This window comes from Leucoraja erinacea, chromosome 40 (genome assembly GCF_028641065.1).
Source record: "Leucoraja erinacea ecotype New England chromosome 40, Leri_hhj_1, whole genome shotgun sequence".
Lineage (NCBI taxonomy): Eukaryota > Metazoa > Chordata > Chondrichthyes > Rajiformes > Rajidae > Leucoraja > Leucoraja erinaceus.
Window position 1 is genome coordinate 962,330 of NC_073416.1, and position 12,435 is coordinate 974,764.

At 48.2% G+C, this 12,435-nt stretch overlaps 1 protein-coding gene across 5 annotated transcripts in view; it reads left to right on the forward strand.

The window, feature by feature from the left end:
* Positions 1–12,435, forward strand: part of LOC129714660 (sodium channel protein type 8 subunit alpha-like) — a 138,372-nt gene that overhangs the window by 91,472 nt on the left and 34,465 nt on the right. For all 5 annotated transcript variants that reach the window (XM_055664393.1, XM_055664388.1, XM_055664390.1 and 2 more), the window contains 3 exons: positions 8,646–8,778; positions 9,809–10,047; positions 11,521–11,694. In XM_055664393.1, the coding sequence (XP_055520368.1) occupies positions 8,646–8,778; positions 9,809–10,047; positions 11,521–11,694 (546 nt within the window). The remainder of the gene's footprint in view (positions 1–8,645; positions 8,779–9,808; positions 10,048–11,520; positions 11,695–12,435) is intronic.

Consider the following 12,435-nt stretch of genomic DNA (forward strand, 5'->3'; position numbering starts at 1 on the left):
CCAGTGCGAAATGCAGGAAGTTGACTTTCTGTGTCCCGATCACTTTGACCCAAGTGCTGCGTCCAACTTAGTGTGGATGGAAATTTAAAAGCACAATTATCAAAAATAAGATGCCTTTTTTCACACAAGAAAAATGTTCCCACTGGGATCATTTGAAAGATCTGCTTGCATTAAGTTGTTGTTCATTGCAGCTGGCACCTAGGCCTGAGAAGTTGGTTTACGGCCTTCTTCGAATGGATGACTTCATCCCTTGAATGAACAACATCTGAATTGCCACAAAGCAGAGATCCTCCCCCCCCCCCCCTGACATAAAGCATGTGATGTCATCTCACTGGGCGACAAGTTCGTGTTGTAAATGGCTCCAAATAGCGCACTTTGGTTCACGAAAACCAGACAGCGGTTTGGATCGTTGGAGATCAGAATCCAATCATTTACATTGCCAATGACTGCTCCCCCCCTCTGGCAGCAGACTAAAAACATTGGTCTGAGCTGGGGGGGGGGGAATGAACGTGAGCTGAATTTACCCAGCTAAACTCAGGAGACCCGGCACAAAGATGTCGCCCTCTCGTGACTGGAAGCGTAGACGCGGCATACATTTATAAAAGAAAGGGCCAGCCATCCAGCTGAGACATTTGTTGCTCCAAAGGCAACACACCACAGACTGCAATCTGTGCCTGGTTACCATTTAACCAACCCGATGTGCACATTATCACCAAATTGCGAAAAGCTAAATTATTGGGGAGCAAGTTGAAATGGAGGGGGGGTGGTGGGAATTCTTTTGGGCAGTGGATGAACAGAGGATAGTAAAATCTCCACATCTGGAACCTGGATTTGAATCCAGCCTATGTTGACAAGGCCTCTTTTTTTCCTCTGGCCCTGATTTTCTTTCTGCAAGTGTGTGTTTATCCCAATTGGCAATTTCACTGGGAAGTCTGTCAATAGCTAGGTGTAAAATGTTAACAATGCTTTGCACTGTAGGTGATGGTGAGGGGGGTGGGGGGAGAGACTGAGGATGTAGACAGCTTACCTTGCTAGCCTCAATGTTCCATACTGATACAGAGATACCAAAAGTGTTTCATACCTTTGCTATTTAGATCTTTTTTTTTATCGGAGATGGGCTCGGAAAAAAAAAATATCCTCAGAGATGACCTTACTCTCCACTGCAAGTGTGGGGGGAAAAAGGCATGTACGTTGGTGACTCTATAAAAACCCAAACCTAGTGGAAAGACCTCTGAGGATATCTTCCGGCCAAGTATACCCATCTTAAAACTTGCTTTTCAAAATATTATTTTTTGAAAATTAATTATTTTTTTTAAAAAGCACATCAAATTTGTTTTTGTACAAGGTGACAATTAGGCTGTAAAAGGGCGTGGCATGGTCTTTAATTGTGAGGCGAAGTTTACCTCAAATCATCTTTGCTTTCTGGCAAACACGACTTGATTGTGAAGCCTTTGGCCTAGCTGAAAGAAAATGGCCGATTTCTATCCGTAAATATTTTTCACCGCTTAATGCATTCTCTCTGTTCAAATATTGGTCGTGTTAAACATTTTTGGGTCCCACCTGTATCAGTGAAGGTGTTTTCGTAGCTTTGTTGGTAAAGGTAAACGCCCGTCATGTTGTGTGAGTTTCACGTTCTGTCGGTATTTGCATGAATCTGTTCTCACGAATGCTCTCAGTGGAAAGTTCTTGGCTGTCGTGTTGCATTTTATCGTGTCGTCTTTTTCCTCGTTACGATTCACCTTTCACTTGGTTTTCCGTTCTCTGGTCCTTTCTCTTTCCAGAAGGGAGGCCTCCCGTTCCATGCCGTATATCTGCCCTAACTGCTCGTGAGAATGCAAATATCGAATGTCCTTCAGAATAATTTCCTTCCTTGTTCCCCCCCCCTACCCCCTTGGAGAAGTGGGGAAGCCATCAACCGCTAGGCCTGATCTGGCCAAACGCAGTACCAGAGGGGTTAATACCTCGATGGTGTGGGTGCATCTCAAGAACCTCATGTTATCTTCCTAATCCCTTCAGCCTAACTGGAGAGCTCGATGGTTCCTCCATGGGATTGCGATGGAGGGAAACTGAACCATCAAGTCAATCCAAGATGGACACTAAATGCTGGAGTAACTCAGCGGGACGGGCCGCATCTCTGGAGAGAAGGAATGGGTGACGTTTCGGGTCGAGACCCTTCTTCAGACGGATCTATGTCCAAAACGTCATCCATTCCTTCTCTCCAGAGATGCTGCCTGACCCGCTGTTACTCCAGCATTTTGCGTCTATCTTTGGTTTAAACCAGCATCTGCAGTTCCTTCCTACACATCAAGTCAATCTATTCTGTCCCAAGACACTTCCTCATATTTTGCTGGAGTTCAGTTGCCTATTAAGTCCAAAAATGTTAGCTAGGATGACGTGGTAGTGGTTTACAGGAGTGTCTAAATTGGATCAGGATTCTATGCTTTGGATAAGACATAAGAAAGTCCCACCTGCACCAAGGATGTTAAGAATCCTTGCTGCTTTTTAAAGCAGAGCAGAGGATTCATCCAGGGTCTTGAGCAACACTCCATCTTATTTGCTGTTTGTGGGATATTGCTTTGTGCAAAATGGCCACCACGTTTGTTCAAAATGGCCACCACGTTTGTTCAAAATGGCCACCGCGTTTGTTCAAAATGGCCACCGCGTTTGTTCAAAATGGCCACCACGTTTGTTCAAAATGGCCACCGCGTTTGTTCAAAATGGCCACCACGTTTGTTCAAAATGGCCACCACGTTTGTTCACCACCACGTTTGTCTGCCTAATGGTTTCCGCTTTCCAAAGGGGAATTCATCGTGTGCCAAATGCTCTGACCTATTCCTGAGCGATGTGATCTGATGCACGTGGCCTTTGTTGTGGTTGATTGAAGCAACGTTGATGTGGTCTTGGTGCCTGATTTTTACTCGTCTTGGCAAAATAGAGCCAGGAAAATAGGAGGGGGTTGAGTCATTGAGAATTTTTAAATGTATTTTGTTAAAATCGTTGAATAATCAAATGCGAGGTCCCTTTGATTACTGCTTGCTGTTGGACCTTGCTGAGAAATGGAGTTTTTAAATGAGTGAAACTGTGGTGCGTTTGGTAAACTAGCGGCTGAGGGCCTGAGGGGAATCGAATGATGATTGTGTGAAGTATTAGCACGCATCCAGTGCCCATTCAACTGCAACTTCAGGAGTGTGGAGCAGTCATTTGGGCAAGCGTGTCGAGGTATAGCTAGCTGTCAACGTGGATGACATTATCTCCTTTTCCACCTTGGGCAGTAGTGTTGCTGCTTCACAGCGCCTGAGGCCCGGGTTCCATCCTGACTACGGGCGCTGTCTGTACGGAGTTTGCACGTTTTCTCCGTGACCTGCGTGGGTTTTCTCCGGGTGCTCCGGTTTCCTCCCACACTCCAAAGACGTACAGGTTTCGAGGTTAATTGGCTTGGTGTAAATGTAAATTGTCCCTCGTGTGTGTAGGATAGTGTCAGTGTGCGGGGATCGCTGGTCGGTGCGGACTCGGTGGGCCGAAGGGCCTGTTTCCGCGCTGTATCTCTAAACTAAATCAAAGAGTTATATATTTGGGTAACATGATGCCCACCAGCTGTGCAGAAGTGCTGACCAGGGAGTTGTGGTGAATAACAATTTGTCACTAGAAATAGGAGAGTCGATGGCAGGTTTCTAAACTTTGCTCTGCTTATCCAGTGCAGGAAGAAGTTTCTTCACCTCACAAGGTCATTTATAAGTGAAGTCATCGAGTCATAGAGTGATACAGCGTGGAAACAGGCCCTTCGGCCCAACTTGCCCACACCGGCCAACATATCCCATCTACACTAGTCCCACCTGCCTGCGTTTGACCCATATCCCTCCAAACCTGTCCTATCCATGCACCTGTCTAACTGTTTCTTAAACGATGGGATAGTCCCAGCCTCAACTACCTCCTCTGGCAGCTTGTTCCATACACCTACCACCCTCGAAAAGTGTGGAAAAGTTACCTCTCAGATTTCTATTAAATCTTTTCCCCTTCACCATGAACCCATGTCCTCTGGTCCTCGATTCCCCTACTCTGGGCAAGAGATTCTGTGCATCTACCCGATCTATTCCTCTCATGATTTTGTACACCTCTATAAGATCGCCCCTCATCCTCCTGCGCTCCAAGGAATAGAGACCCAGCCTACTCAACCTCTCCCTGTAGCTCACACCCTCTAGTCCTGGCAACATCCTCGTAAATCTCCTCCGAACCCTTTTCCAGCTTGACAACATCTTTCCTATAACACGGTGCCCAGAACTGAACACGATATTCTAAATGCAGTCTCACCAACGTCTTATACAACTGCAACATGACCTCCCAACTTCTATACTCAATACTCTGACTGAAGGTAGTTGCCATTTATTTGTACTGTCATACAAAATGCTCAGTAACAGAGGTAAGGTTCTACCTCTATGACGCAGGGCAGCTACATTATAGGTTTACCCAGAATGTTGTCTGGATTAGAAGGTTTCAGCTCCAAGGTTGGACAGACGTCATGATCGTACATACCTGGGACAAGTTGTGTACGTAGAGAGGCAAGTGGGTGCTGAAATGGGGATGTATTGGAGATTCGGGCCTACATCAGAGGCCTGAGTAGATCGATGGGTTAGGACTGAAGGGATAGACACAAAATGCTGGAGTAACTCGGCGGGACAGGCAGCATCTCTGGCGAGAAGGAAGGGGTGATGTTTCGGGTCGAGACCCTTCTTCAGGCTGATGGTGCGTTAGGACTTGTAGAAGTCAGGAAACTGGTAGGTTGGGATGTTCACGCCTGGCAGAGGAGGTTTACCAGAACGCTGCCGGGATTAGAGGGTTCCAGCTACAGGGAGAGGCTGGACAGACTTGGATCGTTTTCTCTGGAACGTCAGAGGTTGAGGGGGGGACCTGATAGAAGTGTATAACATAATGAGAGGCATAGATAGGGTAGACAGTCACAACCTTTTCCCCAGGGTGGAGATGTCAAACACTAGAGGGCGCAGCTGTAAGGTGAGAGGGGGAAAGTTTAAAGGAGATGTGTGGGGCAGGTTTTTTTTACACAGAGGGTGGTGGGTGCCTGGAAGGGGTGGGGGGTGGAGGTGGAGGCAGATACCATAGTGGTGTTTAAGAGACAGTTAGACAGGTGCGTGGATATGCAGGGAATGGAGGGATATGGATCACGTGAGGGCAGAGGAGATCAGTTTAACTTGGCATCACGTTCAGCACGGACACTGTGGGCTGAAGGGCCTGTTCCCGTGCTGTACTGTTCTATGGCCTATCTCTGAAGAACATTGACCTGCATGCACGTCCTTAGAGGAGTTATTTCCACTCCAGGAACTTGCAAAGCAGTATAGACGTTCGAGCTATAAACCTGTCTCGAACCGAAAGGAACAGCCACTCAAATTGCAAGCCGAGAGGAAGATGGGACATGATTAACAGGAGCACGGTATATCGGAAATGAAAAGGTTGCAATCATTTATCCGTTTTTAATGCGACAGGATGGGGACGCCATGAAATTGCGGTCGCATGAAAATCGGCGAGGTATCTTTGCACGACAGTGTGCGGGACCAGCGCATTTTTTAACGCTGGGAAGGGCTGATGGCACGCGTGACGCCTTAACAATGGTGCTTGGCAGGAACCCCAATGCAGCTGTCTTCTTCCTTTCTCCCCACGGAGCGAGAGGCAGAGAGAAAGTGAATCACTTGGAGCCGACTCTGCTACCCAGTCAGCAGAAACAGACTCGCACAATCATTCCCCTTCACATTTGGTGTCACCACCAGAACCAGGACAACAACAATCGCGCCGCTGAAGATGGGATATTTTAATATACTGCAGCTTTGAAGATGCAACGCAGAAACAGGCCCTTCGGCCCACCGAGCCCGTGCCGACCAGCGATCCCCGCACACTAATACTGTCCTGTGCGCGCACACACACACACACACACACACACACACACACACACACACACACACACACACACACACACGCGCACACACACACACACACACACATATATATACACACACACACACACATATATACATATATACACACACACACACACACACACACATACACACACACACACACACACACACACACACACACACACATATATATACACACACATATATATATATACACACACACACACACATATATATACACACACACACACACATATATATACACACACACACACACACACACACACACACACACACACACACACACACACACACACACACACACACATATATATACACACACACATATATATATACACACACACATATATATATATACACACACACACACACACACACATATATATATACACACACACACACACACATATATATATATACACACACACACACATATATATATATACACACACACACACACACACACACACATATATACACACACACACACACACACACACACACACACACACACACATATATATACACACACACACACACACACACACATATATATACACACACACACACACACATATATATATACACACACACACACACACACACACACACACACACACACACACACACACACACACACACACACACACACACACACACACACACAGTTTTACACTTTACCCCAAGCCAATTAACCTACAAACCCGCATGTCTTTGGACTGTGGGAGGAAACTCGAAGATCTCGGTGAAACGCCACGGGGAGAACATACAAACTCCGTACAGACAGCACCCGTGGTCAGGATGGAACCCGGGTCTCCGGCGCTGTGAGGCGGCAACTCTACCGCTGCGCCACCACGGTTACAAGGGAAGAAAATGGCCTTGTCCCGCGTGCCAAACATAGCCTATACAATCCCGGAATTACTGGAGAGTAACGGGGACTAATCGCCCCCTCGTGTGTAGGGAGCGGATGAGAAAGTGGAATAACACAGAACTGGTGATCAATGGTCAGCATGGACTCAGTGGGCCGAAAGGCCTGTTTCCACGCTGTATCTTTCCAATCAACTCAACCGGGCATCAGGGGTTATGGGGAGAAGGCCGGAGAATGGTATTAGGAGGGGGAGATAGATCATGATAGAATGGCAGAGTAGACTTGATGGGCCAAATGGCCTCATTCTGCTCATGAATCAATACTAAACATGAATTCAATCAAGCCTAACACAAGTACATCAGTTGGAGCAAAGAGCAAAACTCCAGAGTGCAGAATATATGTTCTCTGTATTGTCGCATAACAGTTCCAGAGGAGAAGTGCAATGCCTACCACAGGGTAGGTTGGAGGATTTGTTTATGTAAAGGAGGTGGTGGAAGCACAGAAGGATGTTGCCAGGTGAAGATGATGGAAATGTCTGCTCTTAGGAAAGAGGTCGTGTTCTCTCTGCGAATTTGAAACTATCCATCTACGAGCTCTGGAAACTGGGAAGTTCTGCTCCATATATGGGTCGGCATGGTGGCGCAGCGTCAGAGTTGCTGCCTTACTGCGCTTACTTGACAGAGGCTAAATTAGCCTCGTGAATGGAACAGGTCAGTTTAAATAATGTGAAGGAAGTAAGCATCACAACAACTCTTGCCCAGAGGAGGGGAATCCCACCATCACAGGAAGCTCTGCTTCAGAAAGGCAGCTGTACAAAATCATGAGAGGAATAGATCGGATAGACGCACAGAGTCTCGTGCCCAGAGTAGGGGAATCGAGGACCAGAGGACATAGGTTCAAGGTGAAGGGGAAAAGATTTAATAGGAATCTGAGGGGTAACTTTTTCACACAGAGGGTGGTGGGTGTATGGAACGAGCTGCCGGAGGAGGTAGTTGAGGCTGGGACTATCCCAACGTTTAAGAAACAGTTAGACAGGTACATGGATAGGACAGGTTTGGAGGGATATGGACCAAACGCAGGCAGGTGGGACTAGTGTAGATGGGACATGTTGGCTGGTGTGGGCAAGTTGGGCTGAAGGGCCTATTTCCACGCTGTATCACTCTGTGACTCTTTAATGGGGTTAGGAGGGGGGGGGGGGAGATAGATCAGCCATGATTGAATGGCGGACTTGATTGCAATCTTCGACTGGATGGGCCGAATGGCCTAATTTTGCACCTGCGGATTATGAACTGATGAAAGGTTGGGAGGGACTGTGCCCTGGGTGGGTGAGAGTGACGTAACTGGGAATCTGACCTCCGATGGGGGGAAGAGAGTGCGTGGAGTAATCCCGGGTTCCATCCTGACTACGGGCGCTGTCTGTACGGAGTTTGCACGTCCTCTCCCCGTGACCTGCGTGGGTTTTCTCCGGGTGCTCCGGTTGCCTCCCACACTCCAAAGACGTGCAGGTTTGTCGGGTTCATTGGGTTTTTATCAGTTGCTGGCCTGGTGTTCTGCCATTGAGCGGGCCCAAGCACAATACACGGATTATTCAGCGCGCTTCTGTAAATGGTGAACGTAACGGCGTTAGACGTAAGTTGAAGTACTTAGCCAGGCTAGTGCAGGATGCTCTCCTCGATGGTTGCTAAATGCTAAATGTTGAACTGATTATTTTTTCACCCCTTTCCTCTTCTCACCCGCTAATCAATGGATGAAGCATGCAAGCTGCCCACTGCCATACTTCACCTGAAACACCATGGTCGCCACTGTACTAATTTTGATTTCACTACTTGCAGCCGATCACTGAAATCGAGAGCAAAAAGAAACTGTCGGGCTCCCTCCTGGTGTCCATGGACCAGTTGAACGCATCGTTCGGGAGGAAAGATCGTGCGAACAGCGTGTTGAGCGTTCTGACAAACACGCTGGAAGGTACGTCGGACGCGGGTTTCAGTGGGTGCGTTTCTCACGGGTTCAGGTCTCGAGAAGCAGCGCGGAAACACTGCCCTTCGGCCCACCGTGTCAGCGCCGACCCCGCTCACTGGCCCCTCGAGTCCCCTCCCACCTTAAACCTAACCCTCTCTCCTTCTTGACATTCCAACCCCGGGATACCATGTGACTCGATACGATACGATAGAACTTCATTTGGCCGTCCAACTTAATTTTGCTTTCACTTTTAATTTAAAGACACTGTACATTCTCCCTATCGTTGGATCCTGTCCTAGTTATTGCGTTTCACCCTGGCCTAATGACCAGGGAGGCATCACTCCGTTCCCTCCATTGATGAACTGTACACTGCAAGGGCCAGGAAGTGAGCGGGCAAGATCATCTCTGACCCCTCTCACCCTGGCCACAAACTCTTTGAATCACTTCCCTCTGGAAGGCAACTCCGGACTGTCAAAGCTGCCACAGCCAGGCATAAAAACCGTTTTTATCCACGAGTAGTTGCTCTACTCAACAGCCGGAACATAGAAACATAGACAATAGGTGCAGGAGTAGAGGCCATTCGGCCCTTCGAGCCTGCACCATTCGCCATTCAATATGATCATGGCTGATCATCCAACTCAGTATCCCGTCCCTGCCTTCTCTCCATACCCCCTGATCCCTTTAGCCACAAGGGCCACATCCACCTCCCTCTTAAATATAGCCAATGAACTGGCCTCAACTACCTTCTGTGGCAGAGAGTTCCACAGATTCACCACTCTCTGTGTGGAAAAATCTGTAGCCTCCCTTTGATCTGGTATTTTGTTGGTTCACATGCTTGATCAATGTTGTTTTATCATTAATGTTTCATTATTGTTAATGTTTAGTGTTTTCTGAGTCACTCATAACTGTCACTGTATGTCATGTTGGGCCGAGCACCAAGGCAAATTCCTTGTATGTGAATTCTTGGCTAATAAACTTAATACGTTGCGTACAATTGTAACCGCTTTGCCAAGACCTCTGTTCTTTGTGGTTGCAGAACTGGAAGAGTCTCAAAGGAAATGCCCTCCCTGCTGGTATAAGTTTTCCAACATGTTTCTGATCTGGGAATGTTCCCCCAATTGGTTGAAGCTCAAACAGCACCTCCACCTCTTTGTATTCGACCCATTTGTGGACTTAACGATCACCATTTGTATCGGACTCAACACCCTCTTCATGGCGATGGAACATTACCCAATGACGGAGCAATTTGAACATGTTTTGTTCGTGGGTAACCTGGTAAGGCTCACTATTTCACTTCTGTTTAAGAAGAGATTTGATCATTTCTTTGCGGGCGTCAACAGAGTGTTGTTCACATGCATTTCCCAGGGTCTTCAAGTAAAACTCCACAGCAAAGGAAATCGGCAACGTTTCGGAGTCTGAAGAAGGGTTTCGGCCCGAAACGTTGCCTATTTCCTTCGCTCCACATAGATGCTGCTGCACCCGCTGAGTTTCTCCAGCACTTTTGTCTACCTTAAGAAACAGTTAGACAGGTACATGGATAGGACAGGTTTGGAGGGATATGGACCAAACGCGGGCAGGTGGGATTAGTGTAGATGGGACAGGTTGGGCATGTTGGGCCGAAGGGCCTGTTTCCACACTATATCACTCCATGACTCTCTGTCTATGAGCTAAAAAAAACCTCTAAATGACGTAAAAGACACTATTTCAGTGCGAGGTTTCGAATCTTTTTTTTTCCTTGACTATATATTCAAGCATGCGTGCCCCAGTGGGGGGGGGAGGAGGGGGGGGGGGGGGGGGGGGGGGGGAGTTTGGGAAGAGATTTGCAAATATTTGTGCCTGTTGCATTGGAGAAAAAGGTGATGCGAAAGCTTGATATTAATAATGAAATGCGGCATAAAATGACTCTTGCTTTCTGTGGCCTTTGCAACGTTTCCTGCTTCGAGGCAGATGTAGTTTTCCTGTCCACTGGCCCACCTGTTGTTCGGCAATAGCATCTCATGCAGCGACGTGTTATAAATACAATATGTTCTTATATAATATTGTCAGGATTTGGCACCTGTTGCCCCTGTTAGCGCCGGCATTTATGCAGCGATAGCTACAATGAAGTGCAGTTTTGTTTCACACTTGCCTAGCGCAGCTACTCTCAGCGGGACGCCGCACGCTCGTGTGTCAGTGCGGTCTGTGTACCACGTGTATGTGGTGTGCGTGAGGCTGCTCCATTCTCTAAAGGGGCTGCTCCTTGCCTTGTGGCTGCACTTCAAACCCACCACCCTCATCTTTGGACACCCCTGTGCGTAGGGGAGTGGGCAAGGCCAAAGATGTCCTGGTTGGGTTGCTCCTGGGCCTGGCCGAGCTGGCCATCCTCTATATTCCCCCTCCCACCCCATACAGCCCCCCTCCCTCTCCATTCACCATCCCTCTCCTTCTATCTCACCCCCCCCCCCCTCTATCTCCCCCTTCATTCCCTCCCTCCCCCTTCTTCTATTCCCTCCTCCTCACTTCTCCTCCATTCCCCCTCCCTCCCCATTCACCCAGCACGTCACCCACCCATCCACATTCCGCAAAGATGCTGCCTGCCTGCCTGCCTGGCCTGTTTGAGTTACTCCGGCACTTTGTGTCTTTGTTGGCAAGCCGGCGGCTGCAGTTCCTTGTGCCCGCACTGGGCAAGTGTCCTCTGTACCTGCCTGCCTGCAGATTGACTTGTGGATCAGTCCGTCAAAAATTGCCTAATGCTGGTTTTATTTCCAGGTCTTCACTGCAATCTTCACACTCGAAATGGTAATGAAGTTGATCGCAATGGACCCGTACTATTACTTCCAGGAAGGATGGAACATCTTTGATGGATTCATCGTGTCGCTGAGTTTGATGGAGCTGGGTCTAGCGAATGTTGAAGGATTATCGGTGCTCAGGTCCTTCCGACTGGTAACTATCAGCTCCTGCATTGTGCAGCTACATGTTTCCTTGGAGTGGCTTGCATTGCAATAGAGTCTCAGAGTGATGCAGCGTGGAAACAGGCCCTTCGGCCCAACTTGCCCACACCGGCCAACATGTCCCAGCTACACTAGTCCCACCTGCAAGCATTTGGTCCATATCCCTCCAAACCTGTCCTATCCATGTACCTGTCTAACTGTTTCTTAAAAGTTGGGACAGTCCCAGCCTCAACTACCTCCTCTGGCAGCTCGTTCCATACACCCACCACCCTCTGTGTGGAAAAGTCACCCCTCAGATTCCTATTAAATCTTTCCCCCTTCACCTTAAACCTGTGTCCTCTGGTCCTCGATTCCCCTACTCTGGGCAAGAGACTGCGCATCTATTCCTCTCATGATTTTATACAGCTGCCTCTCTTGAGGCAGAGCTTCCTGTAATGGCGGGGAGGTCAGTACCTGTGATGGACTGGGCAGCGCCCAACACTCTCTGCAGCCTCCTTCGTTCTTGGGCGTTCGAGTTACCAAACCAGGCCGTGATTAGTACGGGTGTCAGGGGTTATGGGGAGTAGGCAGGAGAATGGGGATGAGAGGGAGAGATAGATCAGCCATGACTGAATGGCGAAGTAGACTTGATGGGCCGAATGGCCTCATTCTGCTCCTATCACTTCCACTGATGATTCCTGATGTTTTGTAGAGAGAGTTAGATTTAGCTCTTCGGGCTAACGGAATCAAGGGA